Raw genomic sequence first — 22,575 nt, 5'->3', positions numbered from 1 at the left:
ACGCACCCTGGGCATGTGGCTACCAGCCCGTCCAGAAAATGGGAGGAACCTGGGGGTTCGAGGAGGCAAAGCTGGAGAGGACACCCCTCGGCCCCGAAATAAGGAGGTCAGGGTCCTCTCTCTAACGAGGACCACACGTAGGTCCGCACCGCACCACGCGGGCGTCGCTACCCCAGCGGCAGGGCTGCAGGGCTGTGACTGCACAGTGAGGCCTCAGCCTGCCCCCAGCAGGGCTTCCCACACTCCCCCCTCGGGCCCCAGGGGCTGCCCCCCCCACTGGGACCGGCTCCCACCACAGTCGGGGGGCGGGGGGCCGGAGGGGAGGTGCATTACCGTCCCGGTCGGCCATGCTGTCGAAGAAGAGCCAGGCGGAGTCGTCCTTGCCGTACTTCACGAAGGCCACGTAGTGGCTCGTCTCGATGCACAGCACGGCGAAGAGCTCCATCTTCTGGCAGGGGATGCAGCCGTGCCGCCAGTCCCAGTCGGGCAGGTCTTTGGGGAGCGACACCGGGTTGTACTGATGGTTCAGCCTCTTGGGGTGCAGGTGGACCTGTAAGGCACCAGGAAGGGGCCAAACCCCGTGTTTCTCGCCAATGGATGCGCTTCCCCGGCCTGAGCCCAGCCCCGTTCCCAGCAGCCGGGGGCTCCGCCGGAGTCTGCCCGGTGAACGGAAGAGGCGTGGGCGATGCCACTTGACCGTGACGTTTTAGAAGTGACTCTCAGGTCTGCACCCCCCCTCCCACCCCCAGAGCCCGCCGCCCGCCCTCCAGCCCCGGCCGCCGCCCTCACCTGCGTGTTGCAGGTCTCACAGAACTGCTTGATGCTGCCCGCGGCGATGTCGCAGTCCTCGTAGCACTCCCGGCACTCGAACATGGCCAGCCCGCCGCAGATGCGGCACTGCCGGGGGGCTGCGCGGGACGGGGGTGGGGGTTAGGGGCCTCTGCCAAAGGCGCTCTTTCATTCAAAGGAGCCACGAGTGCAGCTTCAAAAAGGACAGCATGCGTGGACTCAAAACAGTCTCTCCCTCCCCAACCCCAGCAGCCTTAAACTGGGTTTCCATGGATTCCAGGTAACTTCAAGGGCGTTCTCCCTGGACGATGACACGGTTGTTAACTCATACACTCTCGGGCGCTCTCCCCTGATCACAACGTGTCTGTGGACGAACGTTCCAAGATACGAGACGGGATGAAGAAGAAGTCTGAGGGCGTCGACAGTTTCAGGTAGCGAGAGACTGGGGATGTTCCCCAGTCCCCCCTTGCTCTCTGCACTTCTACATAGCCGTGTGTGTCTGTGTGTGTGTGTGTGTGTGTGTGTGTGTGTGGCTGCTCTTGGACGAAGCATCGACATGCCTCGTCACCTAACAGCACGCGTGACCACGTCCACACGCACGGGTCTGTGAACCTGTGACCTCCAGGGGCTGTGGTCTCCCCGCACGGGTCCACCACAGCTCCCTCAAGAACGCGCCTCCCGCTAGGACACAGACCCTTTGCAACCCCTTCACCATGCCAACAGTAACGTGGGCACCGAGGAAATATTCATGGGCACGCCTGGTTACTCCTTGGAGTCACTCCCTGAGGCTGCAAGGACCAGCCCCGAGTTCCCAGGCCCCTCAGCACTGGCCTGCCTCCCGAGGCCTGGTGCCCTGCCACTCCTACAGTCAATGAGGATGGCCAGCAGGCCATTCCTGGGAAGCACACAGAACTAACTGAAAGCTCTGATACTTACTGTCTTCAAGTAAATCTGTTATATTTAATTCCAGGGAAGGAAAAATTTTTTTAAATAGTTTAAAGTCTTTTCCAAACCGAGGCATCTGAATAATCAGGCATGATGGGGCCTAAAGAAAAAAGAAAGAAAAAAACAGGGTGTATTTTTAGAGTCAAAGAGCTGAGAGAATTGCTTCCCTCTGACGCTTTGATCGTCACGGGGGCCGAGTCCGGCAGTGGGTCCGCCGCCACCCCGACGGCCCGTCGAGCGGGAGCCGCAATGAGCTCCAAGGCCTCCGGCCGCCCGTCCCGTGGACACACAGACACACGGACACACGGACACAGGGCTCTCGCAGGCCGGCAGCCCCGGGTCTCAAACAGCAGGGAGGCGGCCGGGAGCCACGCCCTGCCCTGGGGCTGTATTTTCCAGAGGTTCGGGAAGGCCTGCTCCTGCCTGGATGATACAGACACTGCCGCGGCTGAAGGGCACGGCTCCTCACGTTTGAACGCACAGATCACGGCCGTAGCCGTGAGGGTTTCACGAGAACATCCCCCCTCGGACACGCACATGACGAGAACGGGCAGCGTGCGCGACCGCCCGCGTCACGGAGACGCTCGATGGAGGGTGAAAGGAAACGACGGCACCACTGGTCCGTCGGCAGCGGCGACGTGAGTGAGTTCGAGTTGCCTCTTACTCACTGCGCGAACGGCTCGAACGTTCTTTTCTGGACACTCGGAGAGTGTGCTCGGGCAAAAGGTTAAATTGGGCAAAATAACTTTTTTTTTAAAGAACATACATCTTCTTTGTTTAAACTACTTAAAAGTTTCCAAATGACACATTAACTTAGTATTTCTTTGGCATAAAAAAATCCAAAAAGTTCCATCTTAACTCTAAAGCATTTGTTACAAGGACAAAATTGAAACGCTGCAGTTTCTTTAAACTGGTGTTTTGTTGCCAGTCTGTGTTCCTAACTGTTCTCAGTGGGTTACGAGTCACAGTTACTGAATCCGCCAGTGGTCTTAAGAATCCTAAGAACTTTCTCTTTTTTTTAAGATGATGTTTGTTTGGTTTTAGAGAGGGGAAGGCAGGGAGAAAGAGTTGGAGAGAAACATCCATGTGTGGTTGCCTCTCGAGCGCCCCCTACTGGGGACCTGGCCCGCAACCCAGGCATGTGCCAACTGGGAATTGAACCAGAGACCCTTTGGTTCCCAGGCCGGCACTCAACCCACTGAGCCACACCAGCCAGGGCCTAAGAACTTTCATATACTATACAAGCAATGGTCACTAACCTCTGCAAACTTCAGGTTACTACTGATAAAAGACCATTCCAACAACTGTTGCATTGTAGGAACTCCAACTTTGTCATTTTTTCCAATAAAAATTTGATAGAAGTAACAGTCTTGTACTTTTTGCCCTGCCGACCTAAAAGAATACAGAAAAAAAAACCCATAATTTATTTTTGAAACACTCAGATCAAAAGGTGAAGCTGCCCCCGCAGGATCTGAGGACCGATTAGCACGCAAATGGCGGTGCAAATTCGGACGCTCAGAACGAGGGGGCGGAGACGGTCACGAGGGAAGTGAGCCAGGGCCTTTGTGCACACACCTCGCACACGGCCTCCTGTTCTAGGTTTCACACCGACACATGCCCCGTGGCCAGGAGAAAAACGATGGAATAATGCCACAACCAGGAAGCACTGTGGCATCATAACCAGAAGCTAAAATCACTCGGTTCAACTGAACGATGCCAATATGAGTGCATTATTTATTTTGTAAACATTTAAAAAACATTTGGATGATGTTTGGGTATCATTGTAAATGGGGTAAACAGCACTCGCCTTGGTACTGGCCGAATCTGCAGGGCAGCCAACGGCACCTGATGCTCCAAACGGGACAACGGGCCCCACACTCCTGAATGGGGCGGACCCCCCAGACCCCTGGGCCGCACCCATCCTTTCTGGGTGAAGGACCCGCCACCAGGAGCAGGATGGGCACCTCCCGGCAAGTCCCTGTTCTCTCTGGCGCCACCGCCTGGAATCCCCATCGGAACCTGGGGTGTGCGCCCTGCTCCCCTCTGCCTCGTTTCCAGCTCCTTCTCCCTCTCCGCTGCCTGCCTTCCGGGCCATTCCTTCAGATCTTCCCTCCACAGGGGCCACCCTCTCCTCGTCTGTGCCTGCGGCATCCTGTGAGGCCCCCTTCCCGGTCCCACAGTTTATACGGCGATGCATATGTGTGTGTGCATACACACACACACGCACATACTGTATTCTGCTCCTGCGTCGGGTCCCTCCGGGCACCCCGAGGACCCGGGCGGCACCGCCCGTGTCGCCCCGGGGAGTGCGTGATGTCCTCGGGTGCGCCGGGCCGGGACCTGCCCTGCCCCGGTTGTGTGGGAAGGCCGAAATGCCGCAGCGACTGAGTTCTGTCTGCGAGCTTTCTGTTCACACCTGCCAACCCGGATCCCTGACCTGGCGCCAGCACCGCACTGCCCCTGTCTGGTGCTTTGCCTTCAGAGCTTGTGGTTCTTAAAAGTAAAAACTTCAGTTTCTCCACCCATTTCATCTCGTAGAGAACTCTAAAGTCACTTCAGAGTTTAAAAAAAAAGTTAAGGTCTTGCTTTTATGCAAATTATTTTGTAAAAATATTAGCGTCTTTAAGTTATTTAATCTTCCTATCTAGAACACAAACTTCCTCACTAATTAATCAAATCACCTTTCAATTCTGTGTGTGTCTTTTAAAAAAAAATCTATCTCCATAAAATTGATTTCTTGGCAATTCATATTTCCATAATGTAAGAAATTATCCTTTTCATATTTGCAAAAAGGGTATACAGAAATAGTGTTGATTTCACCACAGTGTTTTCCTAAATGGTCAAATTACAGATTCTTGTCTCAATACTAGTAGTTTCCAAACTGTTCTCTAGAGTTTTCCAGGCACACATACAGCCTTGCCGCCTCTGAATAGATGACAAGCGTGTACTCTGGTGTTCGCTAGTTAGAGCACCCACAGCAGCCCCGGAATCTAATGCTGCCACTGCCAGCCCCGCCCCTGCCCAACCGCCAGGGCAGCACTGGCCGCCAACACCTCTCACTCAGGACAAACTGAGTACGAGTTCTCGTCTGTGATTAGCTTTCAGGGGAACAAGTAATGTGTCAGCAAGATTCTCAGCAGAGACACCCACGGTCAAGCATAAAAAGGTTCAGCATCCAAAGTGCTCAGACAGTTCATCACTCGGAAGCTCTCACTAAGAGCTTCACCATATTACACATTCAAGGCTTTCGCTCTGGATGGAGAGAAGATGACGGGGCTACACAGCCAGGAACAGGAGCTGATTAACTGAGGGATGGGGACTCGAAATCAGTGTCCTCACTGTGTTTGATGAGGTTGGAATAAGATCACCTTAAGAGGGCTCATTAATCTAGGTTAAAAAGTATTCGCATATACTTTCGTAAGGAAATGATCTGCAATGGTATGTGTTACTGAGGTTGAAATCAAAACCACACACATACACTGGATTCGTCCCTCGAGTATAAAACTATAGAGAACACAACGATTAAGATCCACTTGCACTGTGGAAAACTCCCATACGAAGATCCCGAAACAAATACAATGTTAAGGAATCCCTGAAGAATGCATTCCCAAAGGATGGTGGCGTGGAAATGAGGGCTGTCCCCTTTCCAATGCTTCTATAAAAATGTTTAAATTACCTTATTTTTAACAATGGTTCTACCCGTAAAATTTGATGAAACAAGATATTCAAGAATTCCTCAGGATCTAGGAGAAAATAAAAAATCAAATGAGTCACTGGCAAAACTTTTAAATCATTCTATTTTTTATAAGTCACATTCTTCTACTGAATTCAATGCCATAATCAATCTTGTTTCAATTAAAAGCATAGTTCTCAAGGTTTCCTAACTAAAAATACAAAGGGTATGATAAAGTACTAAGTTCTCATTTCGTTATAACTTTATTGCATTTGAAACGGTGTAATAACGCACACAGAGTGAAGTAACTTTGTTTGGAGGGGTTCAGGGGAGGCGGGATGAAGTCTGAAACGCCACCTTGTCTTTCCTGATGGTTAAACAATTACTGAGTCTCTGAACGTCCCGGCCAGTCGCCACAGGCTGGGAACACACTCGGAGTCCAGAGCTGAGCCTCTGAGTAGATCCGTGGTGAACGGATTGAAATGCTGACTCGGACCACAGAGCTACTCCCTCCGTGACAAGGACAGCTCGGGGGACAGTGCGGGCGGCGCCCTGCAGCCTTCACCGCACAGAGGTGCGGAGGGGGGACAGCAGGGACAGGAGGGGGGACAGGGACCCCCCACCACTGCGGGGTGGGAGGGGCGACCCTCCTCCCCGTGCAGTGGGCACGCGAGAGCCGGGCAGTTTCTGCCGGAGCTCACTGTTCCAGACCAGCGCCCCCTTTAGGGGGAGCCGGCACTGGGAGCAAACGGGGGAAGATGGCCCATCACAGGGGCGTTCCCGGTTTCAAACGCACTCCCGAAGCGACGCAGGCGCACGGTCCAGCCAGGGACTTAGCGCGCGCCCTCTGGTGGCTCCGAGGGCCCGTCCTGAAAGGAGGGACAGTCACCTTTCTCCTCCGACGTGAATCCTGATGCAGCCTCCACTTTTTCAAGTATTTTCCTCAGTTTCATAATCTTTGTCGCGCACACGTATCCGTATCTGCGTTAGTAAAAAACGGGGGTGAACCCTCACGTACACCCTAAACTAATGACACGGTCTGACGGCCACACGTCTCATGTGCCTTTAGCATACCACGAGTCAGCAGACGGGACCATTGTCTGTGGAAGACAGGACACAGGCTTCTGCCTGTGCCTTGGAAAACCAGGGTTCCAGGACCAGACTTATCCCAGACACTGTCAGACCCTGAAACTAACTATCACGCACTAGCACGAGGAAACTATTTTTAATTTACTGTGACTGGTTTGTAAGCGCTATTTGCTTAAGAAGTGAAAACCAACTTGGTGGGACGGAACACACGGTCCTGAGACAGAGAGCCCGTCGCTGCAGCGCTGAGGGGCGCACCAGCCCGCGGGCAGGGGTGGGCAGCGCGGGGAAACTGGAAGTCAGCCTGCCCTCTCCCCCCGCGTGGCGTGGCGACCGGGACACCCCCTCTCCTCTCTGTCCCAACACGGGGGCACCCGACGTGCTTCATATCGGTGGCGACCGAATCCTCATTCTCACAACCGCTCTGGGAGAGCCGTCAGAGGCACCAGGGGCCGACCACGGGCCGACCACGGGCCGGTCACAACGGCTCGTCTCAGAGCCGAGGCCACACCGGCGGTTCGGTCCCCTCTCCGCTCTCCGCGCCGACACGCACACACGCACACACACACACACACACACACACACGGAGCACGGAGCGCGCACTCACATCCTCAGCGGGTTCACGATCTCCGTGCGCAGCAGCTCCTGGGTCTCGCTGTAATACTCCACGTCGTTCTTCTCCTTGGGCCGCAGCAGCACCGTGTCCAGGACAGAGCTAAAGGCAAACAGGCTGCGAGACGAAAAGGACATTTTCCCCACGCTGTAGACGGTTTTGGTTTTGGTTTTGTTTTGTTTTGTTTTTGAGAAGCACGCCCTGCAAAGACTGTGAGGAGAGGACCCGCAGGTCACACGCACAGCGGTGTGTTCCCGCCACGACGGGGTCCCGAGACCCTGCCGGGCGTCCCGCGGCCAGGCTCCCTGGCCTGGGGGCCCTTCCAGCATCGGAAGATCACTGACACCCAGAAGGCAGACTGCAGACCGCCGGTGCGAGAGGGTAAAACCGGGCCGTCGGGGGGTCGGGGAAACTTCTCTGGGAAAACCAGGAGCGGGGCCGGCAAACCTGAGTCTCTGCCCGCACCCCGTGCAGAGGCCTAAACTCCTTGAAATACAAAACTCTCTTGCGAGCGGCTGACAGCAGGCACTTGCGGGTCTCAAAGAGAGACAGCCCTTGGCTAACGGGACGCTCCATCAGGAAACCTGAAGAACGGGGTATCGACTGTTGCTTTAGTCAGCACGTCGGAGAGACCAAGTAGCCAGCCCCCCAAACTGGCCCACCGTTGCAGTTCTTCCTCCTGCCTTTAACGTCTCAATGCCTCATTAACTCCCCAACGCCCCTGTCCTGCTGCGGACAGCGGGCAGGTCTCGGGCAGTGCGCCCAGTCCACTCCTCAGAGGGGACACCGCCCCCTGGGCTGCTGACAGCCGACACTGCGCGGGCAGCCGGGCCCCCAGGGACAGCACAGCGATGCTTCACGGCGCAGGGGCCGTGGGAGCGCCTCCACCCGGGGCACACGCACACCCAGCCGGCGGCCCCCTGCTGGTGCGCCCGGAGACACCGCGCCTCGTCCCGCAGGTCCGTGCTCGGCCGCAGGCTCTCCGGAGGCGGGGGGCTCTGCCGGGACACCGTCTCTCACCTCTGAGCCGTCCCTCACTGCACTACGTCTTACGCTAATTTTCTTGCAGGTTCACGAGACGACAGTCAACAGCCTCCAAGGGGTGTACGGCGGGATGCACACCGCCCCTGACCCCCGACCCCAGACACCCAGCGGCTCTCCACAGAGGCAGCTAGCAGGCTCTCCCCCACCCCCACCCCCTCTGTCTCTCTCTCTCTCACACACACACACACACACACACACACACACCCCTGCCCCTGGGGCGCTGCAGGCCTCCTGCCCATGATGTTAAACTCACCAGAATAAGGTCGAGTCTAAGTAACAGGAATTGTAATGCCCCTGGATACCTTTCTTCTTTCCGATCATTATCTCCAAACCTTCCTTCTCCATTTTGGGTGGAGTATTTTCTTCCACTACTTCACTTAAGTAGCCTCCGAAGGCTGCAGAGAAAAAAATAAAAACGAACGAAGCGATTCTCTTAAACAACGGCAACAGGCATCCCTGTATATGTCTTCGCTTAAAATACTTTTTTGCGTCGTGATGCCAAGTGCACTCCCCACCTGGGAGCCGAGTCGGGGGCAGGTGCTGGCGAGCTGTGTCTCAGCCCGGCGTGCGGCAAACAAACGCCAGCGCGCACCTGCCGCCTCGCTCCCGCCGCGAGTCAGAAAACGCCTCAGAACGCTGAGCAATTAGCCACCTGCCCAGTGAAATATTCTCCCCAAATATTGTATTACTTGTCTGAAGATGGCTCCTTTTCAAATAGGAAAAAGAGAAGCAAAATTCCCAAGTGCCGTTTCAGCGGCACTGAAATTCTTTTCCATGAGGACGGTTTTCCTGTTTGCATCTGTTGAACCCTCAACGTGCTTCGCCGCTGTCAGCCGGAAGGGAGGCACAGGGGACAGCCCCGGGCACCTGCCCGTCACCAGCGACGGGGTCCACCCCGCGTCTGGAGGTCGGAACTACTTCTTACAAGGTGATGCTGACTCCTTGCTGCGCCCGGCGCGCCCCTTGAACCCCACACCCACCGAGAGGGACGCCCGGGGCCCAGACAGGCCCCCACCCCACCCCCCGTGCTGCTGAAAATTAAGTGCTGGTGATCAGCAGGAAGAGGAAAATAAACCCCCGCTGCTTTTCACTTTTTAAGCCTCCGACGCGTTTTCCTAAGACTTTTTAGAAGTGTCCCCCTTGGGTAACTGCAACCTCCTCACAGGGTCCCCAGGCCACCGCTCTGAGCGACGTTGAAGCCTGACGGTCCCGGTCCCGGCAAGGAACACGCCGCGACAGGGCCAGCGCGGCGGCTCGGGGTCGGGGCCGGTGGGTGGCCGGCGCGCACGCACCTAGGGAGTTGCAGCGCTCGATCTGGTTGGACACCGGCTGCAGGGAGGCGAACCTGGAGTCGGGCCGGCAGCACTTCAGCTTGACGAAGAGCGCCTTCTTCATGGCGCAGCTGAAGTAGCGGGTGCCCTTGAAGGTCCCGTCCGTGCAGCCCGGGCACTCGTCCTCCTGGAAAAGAGACGCGCCCGCGTGCGTGACTCTGCTTCTGGCCAAGGCAGCGCGCAAGGACTACGGCTCGTGGCGAGTGTGCCCTTGTTCTGAATCCCCGCGTCACACCTGTACTGAGAACTGCATCGGGGAGAGGGGTTCCCTGATCAGGACTTCGGGCCACGGCTGGTGATTTAAGGAATTAACTCCTCGCCCTGGCTGGTGTGGCTCACCAGTGGATGGAGTGCCGGCCTGCTAACCAGAAGATCGCCAGTTCGATTCCCAGTCAGGGCACATGCCTACACGGTGGGCCAGGTCCCCAGTAGGGGGCGTGCCAGAGGCAACCACACACTGATTTTTTTTCTCTCCCTCTTTCCCCCTCTTCCCCTCTGTCTAAAATAAATAAATAAAATCTTTTTTAAAAAATGAAAGAAAGAAAACAAATTAACTCCTAAATCCAACATGAAGTTCTTGATGGAATTCCCTTCAGAATACACGCTTGAACCTTCCCTGGTTTACTAACTTTCCTTCATCTGTTCCAAAAGTACTAAAACTGGGGGAAGGGGAGGGAGGGGGCGGGTAGAAGAGGCTATTCATCTTACCAACCCCCCAAAATAGCATTCACTAGCATGCAACCAAATGAAATAGGGAATATTTAAATAAAAGCTAAATGTACTCAAATTCTCCTCTCCTCATTATGAAATGTCAAACAATGTATTTTCCTCATCACCAAAGGGAAACTCGCTCCCTCTGGCAAAGATCCCAAAAGATTTCTTAAAGTGGTGATTAACCTTAAAGCCAGTGATCCAAACACTAGAACTGAAGGGGGGCGGGGGGCCAAGGAGGAAAAGCCGCTGACGGCTTTGCTGTCCTTACGGAGTCCTAACAGAACGAGCCCAAACACACCGACCTCAAACCACTGTCGCTCCGGGGACATGGACCAACTACCACTTAGGGACAAGTGATCAATCAGACGCTCAGTGGCGGCAGAGAGAGCCAGGCAACATGGTAATAAAATTGTTGGCGAGGGAAGGTTTTTCTGACAAATGTTAACATTTCCCCCAAAAGCATACAAGGAGGGAAAATGTGTACAAAACCCCGGAGAGCAAGGGAGGGCGATTTTAGGTTGAACGGAGTTACCAGTTCCAGCCCGGCCAGCACCTCGTTGAGGCCCGGCGGCTGCCCGATCCAGCGGATCACCCCGTAGAACGGCGGGTTCTCCTTGACTTCGGCCAGCGAGCCCACCTCCAGGCCATGCGAGGTCCCCGGAGACACGGCCAGCGGGGGGCTGTCCTGCGCGGGGGCGTTGTTCAGCTCCCCCATCACGGACTGCACGGACAGGGAGAGCGGGCTGTGGCCGATGCTCCCGTTGGCGCTGGGCGTCTTCGTCAGGCTGAATGGCAGCGAGTGGAACCTGTTCTCGCTGGACAGCGAGCTCGCGGACGGGGGCTGCTGGGGCGGCGAGGCTTGCCCGAAATCCGGAGACAGCTCCGTGAGCGACTTTGCAGGGTCTTCGGCAACTAGGAACAGTTGTTCTGAATTAGAGACACGCACTCAAGAATACTGGGTAGGCCCCACGGCCCTAAAAGTTAATACGCACACAGAGTCCAAGCGCCCGCCTGGCCTCTCCGGCAGGGCTCGCCACACCCCCCACCCCCACGTGCTGCCTCTGAGAACGGCACCCAACTGTCCCACCAAAAAGCACCCAAAAAGCACACGTGACCTCCATGCCCGGGAGAATGTGTGGCACGGAGCTCAGTTCCCAAAAAACACGTGTCAAAGAGATGAAAGAAGAAAAGACCAAACCGGGAGAATGAGACGTCCCAGAACCAAGGGAAGGGCAAGCTTTTCCAAGGGCGGGGGGGGGGGGGGGTGTTAAAGAGAGAAAGGCCCAGACAGAAAAGCCTTTAGGTGATTCATGGATTCGAGAGGTCTTCTGCCCTCAACAGATCAGTCAGGGTGAGAGAAGGAGCTGCTAATACACTTCCTAAATATCCTACTCATCTCGGTGGTGCGGTTCAGCTTGTGTGCGATACTCCGGCTCAGCAGTATTAACGAAGAACGGCCTGCTCACTCTCCTTCCCAAGACTACACGTGTTCGTGGAAAAGCCACTTTTCTCCGACGCGTGAAAAAGAGCGTCGGGGAGAATGCTGCAGTGGTGGGTTACCTTCGTCGATGTACCACGTGTTCTTGGACTTCGGCTGCGGCTGCGAGTCAACGGAAGACCCATTTAAGGTGTAAAATAATTCAGATCGGTTCCTGCTCCCAGGGTCCGAGGTAGATCCTACGAAACAAGAAAAGCTCCCTTTAAAAATAAAGTTGACATGCCTCGGAAGTTTTTTCTATAAGAGAAACTAGTATTCACATGACATTAACGAGCGTTCACACGGCCAACAGATGTGCACGGACACGCTGTGTTCTGTTATCGTCTTCAGCTCTTACAACTCTGGGCCATCTTGGCAGCGGCAAAAAGACTCTTGCCACCGAGACTCCATAGAGAAGGGGAAAGGGGTAAGTTTAAAGAAAACCACATATGTATTTTTAAACAAACTACTTTTATTTTTTAAAAAAGTTTTTAAGCCATTTCGTGTGCTACGGCTTACTTCCTAACGTCGAAATCGGCACGCCCCGATTTCGTCCGCTGAGCCTGCGGGCTCGCCAGCGTAACCTGTTACCCCAGGAGAGCCGCTCTCAGAAGGAGGTATCTTCAACCACCGCACACAGGCCAGCGAGCAAACTCAGCTTGAAAACCTAACGTTTAAACGTTTTAGAACGGCTGATCATCACATCCCTTGCGTAATCCCTTCACATCCTTGAGAAGGTGAAGCGGTGTTATTTCTGAGGTCTCAGATGCCTTAAGTGTAACACAGAGCTGGCGTGGCTTCGTCACAGACATTTCAAGACCCTGCCCTGGTGCGGTACTGGGAGGCCAGGCTGCGGGTGCGAGCAACGGGGTCTCCGGAATCCACACAAAAATCCGAGCTGTCTTTCCACTTGGAGCAGGGAGCTCTATGGTTTACACCCACGACCAAGGTCTGCTAAGCATAAGTAGCACACAGGTCTTAAGAAAATATTTAGGCTATTTATATTTAATTGGGAGTAGCATGTTTGAGCTACCCTACCTACAATAGACTATAGGTTAGCATAAAAATACTATTACCTATATATTTTATTGAATCCTAAGTTTCCCAGGGTCCGATGTCACTTAAAATATTTCTAAAGTACAATTTCCTTCTAAATGAGCAGAAATAGTTTTGTTCACTAGACAACTGAGAAAAAATTCTCTTCTCTAGCCCACATCTGAGTTAATAAAAATTCTTACAGCTTTTTAAATGAGCTGTTTAGCTTATGTAACTACCATCCTATAAATCTATGAAATCTGTGGAAGCTAACAAAAAAAAATTAAAGCTAAGAACTCTACATCTATTTTGGGGAGTTTCTGGAAGAGAGACAAACATGTTTGCCTGGCGATCTGGAGTTTCATTTGCGCCACATCTAGCTAGGGAAATTCATCCGCTCTCCAGGGCACTGTGTCCACTGTGACATTAGCCACGTGTGGGGTGGGATGGCGGTCGGCTTACAGCTGTTCACGCAGGAAACCGTACGATAACCAGTGAGTAACCACACAAGAATAAACTCTGTGTTTCACCTACTCACAACTGTAACCCTACTCGTGCCCACCCCGTATGATCAGTTTGTCCAGTTGCAACTCTAAACAATATACAAATGTCACGAGCAGGAAGTTTCCAAAACCGGGTGATGCCAGCAAAAGACACAGGTCCTCACTGGACACTTTTTATCAGCAGAAAGAGGTTGGTTGGGACTCGCAGCTTGAGCTACACCAGGTACAGAGAATTTCAGCAAACTACTGCAACCGTTCGGGAGAAGACAATCTGCACGTACACAGAGGCGCCGGCACTGTACCCTATCAGGCCATACCTGTAACCTTTGGTTTACTGTGGCCGGACGGACCTTTGTCCCCAACACCTCTTGACGTGAAGGCGAGTTTGGGAGGCCTCCTGTCCTGTGTCACGCTCTCTGAAACGGTAAACATGTTCCTTAAAGATACAAGCGACCTCTTCTAGAAGAAAAACAATCAAGTAAATACGGACAATATCAACGACAAAAATCTCCCTCCACCAAAAACAAGCAGCACTTTCAGAATAGTTTTTACAAATTCTTCAAGGCCATCGAAAGGACTGCAATCAACGCTGTATTTCAAAACAGAATTTCTGCGAGATAAGACACCTCAAATACAATTCAGCCAAATGGTTTAACTTCTCGAAAATTTAATCACCTTTGCTCAATTGTACTTCGTATCATAAAACACTACCAAGGAAACCCTAGCCCCTAGTCGGGTTTCTCGGTTTTCTGCGGGACCTCCCGAACCAGTGTCCCCTGGACACCGCAGCGTGTTCTGAAGCGTTCCCCATAAGGACACTTCCAGACAATGCTGCGGTGAACTGAGATAAGCGGCCTCTGTGCCGTGTAACACCGGACACTTGAATGTGCTCGTGCGCACTCTGAATCTCTCCAACAGGGATACAGTAACCTATCTGATGACGTTTTTTGTGCCAGTCTACTTAGCATCTCAGATTACCGTCACTCATGAACACGGTTTGGAAAAAGTCTGGTTAAAAATATGTGTCAGTTTTTTAAAACACACATACGTCAATAACATAAACGTGTATTCAAACATATAAGTAGGAAACACCCAGAGAGTTATACATTGATTAATAATGCAGAGAAAGAGACAAATATCACTAACATTTCTAAAGAAAACATTAAAAACTTCTTTTTGAAATATAGGCATCATAACTTTGGCAAACTTGCTGACACCAAGACTGCTCTAAGCTTGTGATCTTCACAAGATAGTCACCAGTGCTGATCAAGTGAATGAGGAAAAGTCAGTCTGGGGCGCACCCCCTGCCGACTTCGACCACACACGCGTGGAGCGTGGAGTCCAGCGTGGCACTCGGGCACGCCTGCCGCAGCTGTGCGCCAGCAAAGACGACAGTACCGCAGTGGGTTTCAGAGAACAGAAAGAAAAAAAGTGGGAAAATTTCATATTTTAAATACCAGGAGAAGGCCTTTTTTTTAAGGAAAAGGAAATAACACTAAATTATATCTAAATGATGCTTGGTAACTTTTTTCCACGGTTGAAGGAGAGGAAAATGCATTGTTAAACTATATCCTAAATGTCTCCGAATATGATTAAAGAAAATATTGTCTTAATTTAGAAATCATACTAAATGCCCATGGTTTTAACCCAGTGGTACAGTAAAAGAAAAGCTATTTCCTAGTACTTTTCCGAGGCTACCACTCAAATATCACACGGGAGCGCTGCTGTGGAGGGTAAAACTTACTCACTGGCAAAAGTTCCCGAGTCATAGCACATAAATCGACTAAGACGAATTCCAGCTACCGATTTAAGTACGGCTACTTTAGAGAGACGTTCACGGGTGCCCCGTAATCTGGGTGCACCCGAGTTCACAGGGACCCCAACAAAGGCTGCCAACGGTCCTCACGGAGGCAGCCAGGCAGGACCCGAGGGCCGGGGCGTGAGCCGGTGGTGCCCATTCTGCTGCAGATGGGGGGCGGGGTGTCCCCCGGACCAGGAGTATGGAGGGCACTGAAGCTGGGGACAGTGGTTGTCTCCTGCCAGAACTTTGCCTGAGGGGGGACCAAGTGTCAGTTTTGAGGAAGAGACATGCCTACGGAACTCCATGCACACAAAGCCATTCTTCTTGGATGGAGGAAGACTAAGGTAATCTGTCACCTGCGGACCTGTGCTAAAAGAATGGCCAAAGGAAGTTCTCTAAAGAAAAAGGAAATGATCAAACAAGGAATCCTGGACAATTAGAAAGGAAGGAAGAATGACACAGAGAGAAAAATGTGATTAAATACACCAGGCTTCCCTTCTTCCATTGAGTTTCCAATTACGCTTATGGTTGAAGCAAACATTGTAACACTGGTGTGGTTCTAAATGTATGTCAAGGAAATATTTAAGGCAATGATATTATAAGGGGAAAGAGTAAAGGGGTATAAAAAAGGGAGGTAAGATTGCTGCACTTTCATCAAACTGATAAAATCATGTCATCAGTAAACTCTGATTAGATAGGTATGCATAATGTAATACCTACAGTAATTACTAAAAAACCTATATAAACAGATGGGTTCAAAAATACTAGAGATAAATCAGAATGGATTATAAATAACGTTCAAATAACCTAGAAGGCGGCAGGGGAAAAAATAGAGAAATTAAAGAGAGAGAAAAGAAAGAGAATACAAAATGTTAGACTTCAGTTCTAATAATTTATACATAATTTATAAATGTAAATAATTTACAATAATTTAGAACTGTTGGTAGCATAAATAGAACAATTAAAAGACAGATATTGGCAGAGTAGATTTAAAAACATGATCCAGCCCTGTCTGGCGTAGCTCAGTGGATTGAGCACAGGCTGCAAACCAAAGCATCGCAAGTTCGATTCCCAGTCAGGGTACATGCCTGGGTTGTAGGCCATGGCCCCCAGCAACCACACATTGATGTTTCTCTCTCTTTCTCCCTCCCTTCCCTCTCTAAAAATAAATAAATAAAATCTTTTTAAAAAGTTAAGAAAATATTTTAAAAAAACATGATCCAACTATATGTTCTCCATAAGAAACTCACTTCACATATAATAATATAGCATATTCAATACAAAAGGTTGGGAATAACATATCATGTAAATATCAATACAAAAATAGCAGTAGTAGATATATTAATATATTATATGGTATACTTCAGAGCAAAGAAAATCACTAGATACAGATAGGACATTATATAGTTAAAAATGGTCATCCACCAAGAAAACAAAATAATCCTGAACATATATGCACCAAACGAAAGAGCTACAAAATATGTGAATCGAAAACTGATAGAAATGAAAGAAAAAGTGGGCTTATACTACAGTGACCTTGGAGAGGTCAGCGTCACTCTTAACAACGGAAAGAGCACGTAGACAAGAGTCAGCAAGGGCACAGAAGCACCGGGCGTCCCCACTGACCGAGGAAATCACCCCACACTCGGAGAACACTGCACCCCACAACAACAGAACACACGCCCTTTCCAAGTGCCGACGGAACACGCACCGAGTCAGATCACAGACCAGGCTGGGGCATAACACAGACTCAAAATATTCAAAATTATACACAGTTCATTTTCTGACCATAATAAAAACAAAACCAGAAATAATACAGAAAGATCATGGGAAAATCTTCAGACACTTGGAAACTAAACAATGTAGTTCTACATGGTCCATGGGTTAAAGAAAGAAGCCTCCAAGTTAATCAAAAATACACTGAACTAGCCGAAAATGAAGAGACAGCCTATCCATGTGTCTGGGACGCAGCTAAAGTAACGACGAGAGACAACCCACAGCACGAAATGCCTACGGTGAACAGAGGGAACATTTCAAATCAGTCATCCCAGCTCCCACCTGAAGAACCTGGGTCAAGAAGAGCAAAAAGAGCCTGAAGCAAGCAGAAGGAAATGATGAGCAGAAATCGATCAAACTGAAAACAGAACAACAATGGAGAAAATCAGAGTAACAAAAGGCTGGCTCTCTGAAAGGCCACGAGAACAGGCAGAGGTCTAGCGAGACGGCCGTGAAAGAAGGAAGCCATACACCAGCAGCAGGAATGGAACGGGAGACGTCGTCACGGATCGCACAGCCAGCATAAGAGCGACAAAGGAGCACAACGAGAACCGGACACGCATCAGATCGACAACTCAGGTGCTACGGACCCACTTCTGGGAAACACAGGCTTCCGCCACTCCCTGAGAGTGGCATGATCGTTACAAAAATGGATTTATAATTCCAAAGCTCACGCACAAAAAAGGAACCTGCGGAGCCACACAGTTTAGTTGGATAATTCTACCAAAAGTTAAAGAACTGACCTCAACTCCACCCAATCTCTTCCAGAAACGAGCAGAGGCAAAAACTCTCCCCGGTTCACCGCCCTTCGGCGTGGCTTCCCTGTTCACGCACACCACGCTCCCGCACACCACGCTGCCGCACAGGGCAGAGGAAGGAAACCACAGGTGAGTATCTCTCGTGAAAACAGACACAGAGATTCTTCACACAACACTAATGCATAGAATTCACCAATACATACAAGAATTACATCCTATGACTAAAAGGAGATTTACCCCGAAGATGCAAAGCTGGTTCCGTGTTTGAAAACCAACAGTGTGAAGGCGACCACGAGGCCGATGTGCCGCCGGGTGAAGGCGAGTCCGACAGCCCCGCTCTAGCACGAGAGCCCCGAGGGGGACCACGTCGGAAGTCCTGCTCCCTGCAGAAGCCTCCACACCCAAAAGCAGCTAAGAGAGGGCCTGCTGTGTTTCAGCGAATGGGTGGCCCTTTACAGCCTGCCTGTTAAACACGGGCATCGACTGTAACACTAACAAGCACTTTGATTTATCAGATCCTAAACTGTGTTATTTTCACAATCAGGCTGGAAAAGGTCAATGAAATATTACGAGATAAAATATGCAGAAATGCGTGCCCTCCCTGAGTGCACCTCGTGTTTCCTAAGAGAAGCAGCAGAGGGACGGCCACAAATCCGATTTACATGAAAGTAAAAACCGACGTTAGAAAAATCAGGAAAAGCAAGACACGTCGCACTTCCACAGAGTAAAACTTAAATACAGCTGCATTTGAATGCCAGACCTCCAACTAAGTTAATGCAAAGTAGAAAGCGTTTCCTAAGTTGGCACAACGCGCATTTCTTACTTGTCGGGCCAAGAGGAACAAGGAAAGGCAGACCATGGGGGCCAGATGGAGTCTCAAAGACCGTCTCACATCCGTCCCCGAGTTGCTACCGAAAAGGAAACTGAGGACCCGGATGGGCAGACCGGCAGGGAACCCCAGAGAGCTCTGCAGCAGAACTAGCAGTAACGGAAAAACACTGGAGGCAAACAAACCGTTCTGTTCGGTTGTCATTCTTGTGCGAGTAAAATTTAGCTTTTATACAATTAGAGACAAAACCCGTCTCCATGGAAACGGCGTTTGCAAGCACACGGGGAGGCCGAGCAGCCTGCTCTTCCGGGCGGGTCTGCGTATCCAAGTGTCCACGCAGGTCCAGGGCAAGGAGGTGGTCGGGAGCCGAGCTGTGGGGCCTGATGCCCTGGCGTCCACGCCAGCCCACCGTGGCTCGCTCCAGCCTGCTCCAGGCCCCAGTTTCCCATCAGCAAAACGGGGAAACTTGAGACCTACGGTCTGAGTTTGTCAAGCACATGAAAGAGCACCAGCCCTCTGACTCGGGTCCGCGCTTCGGCGGCTCCGCACGCAGGCTCTCTGAGGCTTCCTCTTCCTTCCCAGCTGCACGAAGCCCGGGGCAGCCGCCGCCTCCGACTGCCTCTGTCACCGAGGGGCATGCCCGTGACCGCCCGGCCTGTAACCGGAATTCTGTCAGGAGCCGGGCAGGGGCTGTCGCCGTGGCCACCAGTAGGAATCCGCCAATTAGCTGGCAGCCGCCGTCAGGCACTACTTGCTTGAGTTGAAATAAAAGATTGCTTAAGGTTTCGGTTTTTTTTTTTCAAGATGCAAAGCTGAGTGATCTGTTTCTGACTTACAGAGTCATGAAGCCTGACCTGTCGTGTCATCTCAAAACTGCCAGGGACCTCACGGGACAGCCAGGGCGGGCCCTCTCCGCTGTGCATGGGGTCACAGGAAATGCCCGAGCCCTGCTTCCCGGCTCCGCGCCCCGACGGGCAGCAGTCCCCACGCTTGCTGCCCCTCTGGGTACCAGAACGGCTTCCTGCCCCGCCACTGAGAGTGCGTGGGGATGAAGATGTGAGTGACAGCATAGAAATGCCACCCCACACGCACACACTTTCAAAAATAAAAATCCGTGAGTGTTGTTTTCATTTTGGGGTGAGAGAGGACAGTCCGTTGACTAACGGTTCCAGAGGGTGTAAGAGTCAAGTTCCAAAACTGCATCTCCAAGCTCATATCTGCGTATCTGCCCCCTCATCACAACACACACCCTTCAAACCCCGCCCAGTCAATACGCAAACACGAAGCAAACCCACCTGGAATGATGTCGTTGATGTGCAGGAGAATCGTGCTTTCCACGCTTGCAAAGCTGCACAGCTGCACGCCGTCAAATCGGCCGTCCCAGTTGCCGATAGGGTTGTCCTAGAAGTTAAGGCACAGGGTCAGCTTGCAAACCCTCCTCCGTGAAATGTCAGTGTGAGAGTCTGCACTTTTAAATGAAAGGGTTCTCCCAAGCCCTGGCTGGCGTAGCTCAGTGGATGGAGCACGGGCTGCGAACCAAAGTGTTGCAGGTTCGATTCCCAGTCAGGGCACATGCCTGGGTTGCAGGCCATGACCCCCAGCAACCACACATTGATGTTTCTCTCTCTCTCTCTTTCTCCCTCCCTTCCCTCTCTAAAAATAAGGAAATAAATTTTTTTTAAAAAAGGGGTTCTCCCAAGAGTTTTTTACAAGGGCAGTTTCTCACTGCTCTGGGGGCCAGAGGGACCACTGTCCTGGGCACTGAGGTGCACAGCACACTAAATGCCACTGGAATCAGGAGGAGATGAAGAATGCTGCGTTTGCCAGAACTTTCCTTCGAAGGACTGCCCTGGCGGGGTTTGGGATGGACACCTGCACGGGCCGCCTGGAGGGCAGACAGAGGCGGGGGGGACGCTGGCCGGGCCAACCCCAGGGCAGCCCGGGAAGCAAGGCCTGGTTAGCCAGGCAACGTCTAGACCACCATAGAAAGAGGCGAAGGCTGGACCGGCTTCTGCCATGTTTGAGGCCCCAGGGACCTGCAGCAAGGGGACAGTGACCCGAGGGACCCTCTTCCCCCAGTTGTCCTGCCGCCGGCCCCCACCTCTCCCCTGAATTAATGCTAAGCATGTGGAGAAGAGGGGGTGAAGGCACGCTTCCCCGTTAGCTCTGCTGCGGGGCCTGCAGGGAGGGCTCGCGCTCCAACGTCTCACGTGGTCAAGACCCGGAAGACGCCTGTCTGAACAATACGGGGGTGTCCGTGCAATGGACGGGCATCCACAGAATGTCCCGAACCTCCGAGCACGGGGCACGAGACACGTGTGCCCGAACACGCATGCCCTACCAAGAGGCTCTCCTGAACGGACAAAAACAATCACTGCAAACAACCTGAGTACGAGAGTCTATTTCTCGCATCCTCTCCCAACTCATTCTAGTGTTTGATAATTCAGTACGAACGTCTTTTGTTTTTAGTTCTCCCCTGAGAGTACGTTCCTTGATTTTAGAGAGAGATGGAGGGGGCAGGAAGGGGAGGGGAGAGAAACACTGATGTGACAGAGAAACATCGACCCATTCCCCCTGCACGCACCCCGCCTGGGGGATCGAACCCGCAACTTTTTGGTGCACGGGACGATGCTCCAACCACCTGGGCCACCCAGGCAGGGCTGAATTTCCTTGCTTATACCTAACACATTCTTGTCCATGTTTTCAATCTATAATAAAAATGTTCTCAGCCTTTTCTCCCCCTCCTCTTAATGCCACAGGTCTCACTCAACTCACTAGATTGGAATATATTCATTATTAACAAATATGATTGTAAGGAAACATGAAAAAGAAACAACAAAACAACAACCACGAATCGACTTCTATGAGGTTCCCAGAATCGGCAAGTTCCCAGAGACAGGAAACAGGATAGAGGTGAGCCAGCGGACACCACCGGCTGAGGGACGGGGACTCGGCGTGTGGTGGGGACGCAGCTGCAGTTTGGGGGGATGGGGACGTTCTGGGGATGGGTGTGGCCGTGGCTGCACAGTGATGTGGCTGTGCTTACGGCCACTGAACCATGCACACGGAAATGGGTACGATGGCGAATTTTATGTCACACGATGGATGTCACCATAATGAAAAAGAATGTTCTGAGTGAGTGACATCCTAAGAAAATGTGCTGATTATCTTTTTCTCTAGAGTGATGTGCTTTTCCGCTACCCAGGTATTTTCCGTAAATGATTTTTACACTACTCATTAAAGTCAGATTGGCCAATACAATTTCACACACACACACACACACACACACACACAAAGAGAAAGGCAGATTACAAAAACAAACCTTTTCAAAATAAAGAAAAATAAGGTATTATGTAATATATTTCAATGCTCTTTCTCTGTCTAGTGGTCAGCTATCACACGGCAAACTTAAAGATGGAAAACTTTCCAGTTTACTCAAACTGAAAAAAAAGAATAAATGTAATTCTCCATCCGGACTCCTGTCCCACAGTAATGCTTGTTCCTTTACCAAAGATACATCAGAACGTGTTCCTTAGTGACTTCAAATCCGTCCCTTTGAAATGCAGGTTCCAAGTGTTTAATTGGTACCCAGAGCGGTCGCGGGACTAACGGCTACATTCAGGAAGACGATACGGTCCAAAGGGTTCTTACCATGTCCACACCAACAAAATAGCCTAAGCTCTCCTTCCCCGGCAGAACGTCACAGAATATCACCGTTCCTGACTCCACCGTTTCTCCGACCTTCAGAGAAACCCTGGAGTTGATCTCCAGCGGGGGCAGCTCCGCCTGCCCCGCGTCCCCGGGGCCCGCATAGTCACTCTCCAGGCCATTGTCCTCGTCTCCCAGGACCTCTAGCTTGTCCAGAGCCACAAACACTCCGCAGTCTTCATCGCACTGAAAAAGCTGCTTTCCTTGGTACACCCCGTCAGTGAAACCTTGGCAACGGCCTTCTTCCTAGTGTTTTTTTTTTAAAGAAAAAAGAAAGATTGATAGATAGGTAGATCGATAGATAGATAAAGATGACCCATAAGAAAAAAAAAAATATCCCCTCTGGGGATTTCAGGGAAATCGCTGACAAAATTCTAAATGACACATATAAGAAATACAATATAATTATTAGGAGTTGTTACTGGATTTAGAGTGTTTTGAGAAAATAAGGAAGAAGCTGCATCTGATGCCGAAATAAAATTACTTGATAATT

General features: G+C 51.5%; 1 protein-coding gene across 3 annotated transcripts in view; it reads right to left on the bottom strand.

Annotated features, from left to right (window-relative positions):
- Nucleotides 1–22,575, bottom strand: part of CYLD (CYLD lysine 63 deubiquitinase) — a 32,104-nt gene that overhangs the window by 1,520 nt on the left and 8,009 nt on the right. For 2 of the 3 annotated variants that reach the window (XM_028501786.2, XM_036013573.1), the window contains exons 4-17: nt 22,026–22,328; nt 19,670–19,775; nt 13,528–13,626; nt 11,756–11,872; nt 10,728–11,107; nt 9,443–9,608; nt 8,404–8,545; nt 7,101–7,223; nt 6,297–6,388; nt 5,411–5,477; nt 2,994–3,126; nt 1,726–1,834; nt 790–908; nt 334–550 (exon numbers count right to left, since the gene is read on the bottom strand). In XM_028501786.2, the coding sequence (XP_028357587.1) occupies nt 334–550; nt 790–908; nt 1,726–1,834; nt 2,994–3,126; nt 5,411–5,477; nt 6,297–6,388; nt 7,101–7,223; nt 8,404–8,545; nt 9,443–9,608; nt 10,728–11,107; nt 11,756–11,872; nt 13,528–13,626; nt 19,670–19,775; nt 22,026–22,328 (2,173 nt within the window). The remainder of the gene's footprint in view (nt 1–333; nt 551–789; nt 909–1,725; nt 1,835–2,993; nt 3,127–5,410; nt 5,478–6,296; nt 6,389–7,100; nt 7,224–8,403; nt 8,546–9,442; nt 9,609–10,727; nt 11,108–11,755; nt 11,873–13,527; nt 13,627–19,669; nt 19,776–22,025; nt 22,329–22,575) is intronic. The other variant, XM_036013574.1, reaches the window with a different exon arrangement.

Source organism: Phyllostomus discolor, chromosome 12 (genome assembly GCF_004126475.2).
Source record: "Phyllostomus discolor isolate MPI-MPIP mPhyDis1 chromosome 12, mPhyDis1.pri.v3, whole genome shotgun sequence".
Lineage (NCBI taxonomy): Eukaryota > Metazoa > Chordata > Mammalia > Chiroptera > Phyllostomidae > Phyllostomus > Phyllostomus discolor.
This window is presented reverse-complemented; position numbering and strand designations above follow the sequence as displayed.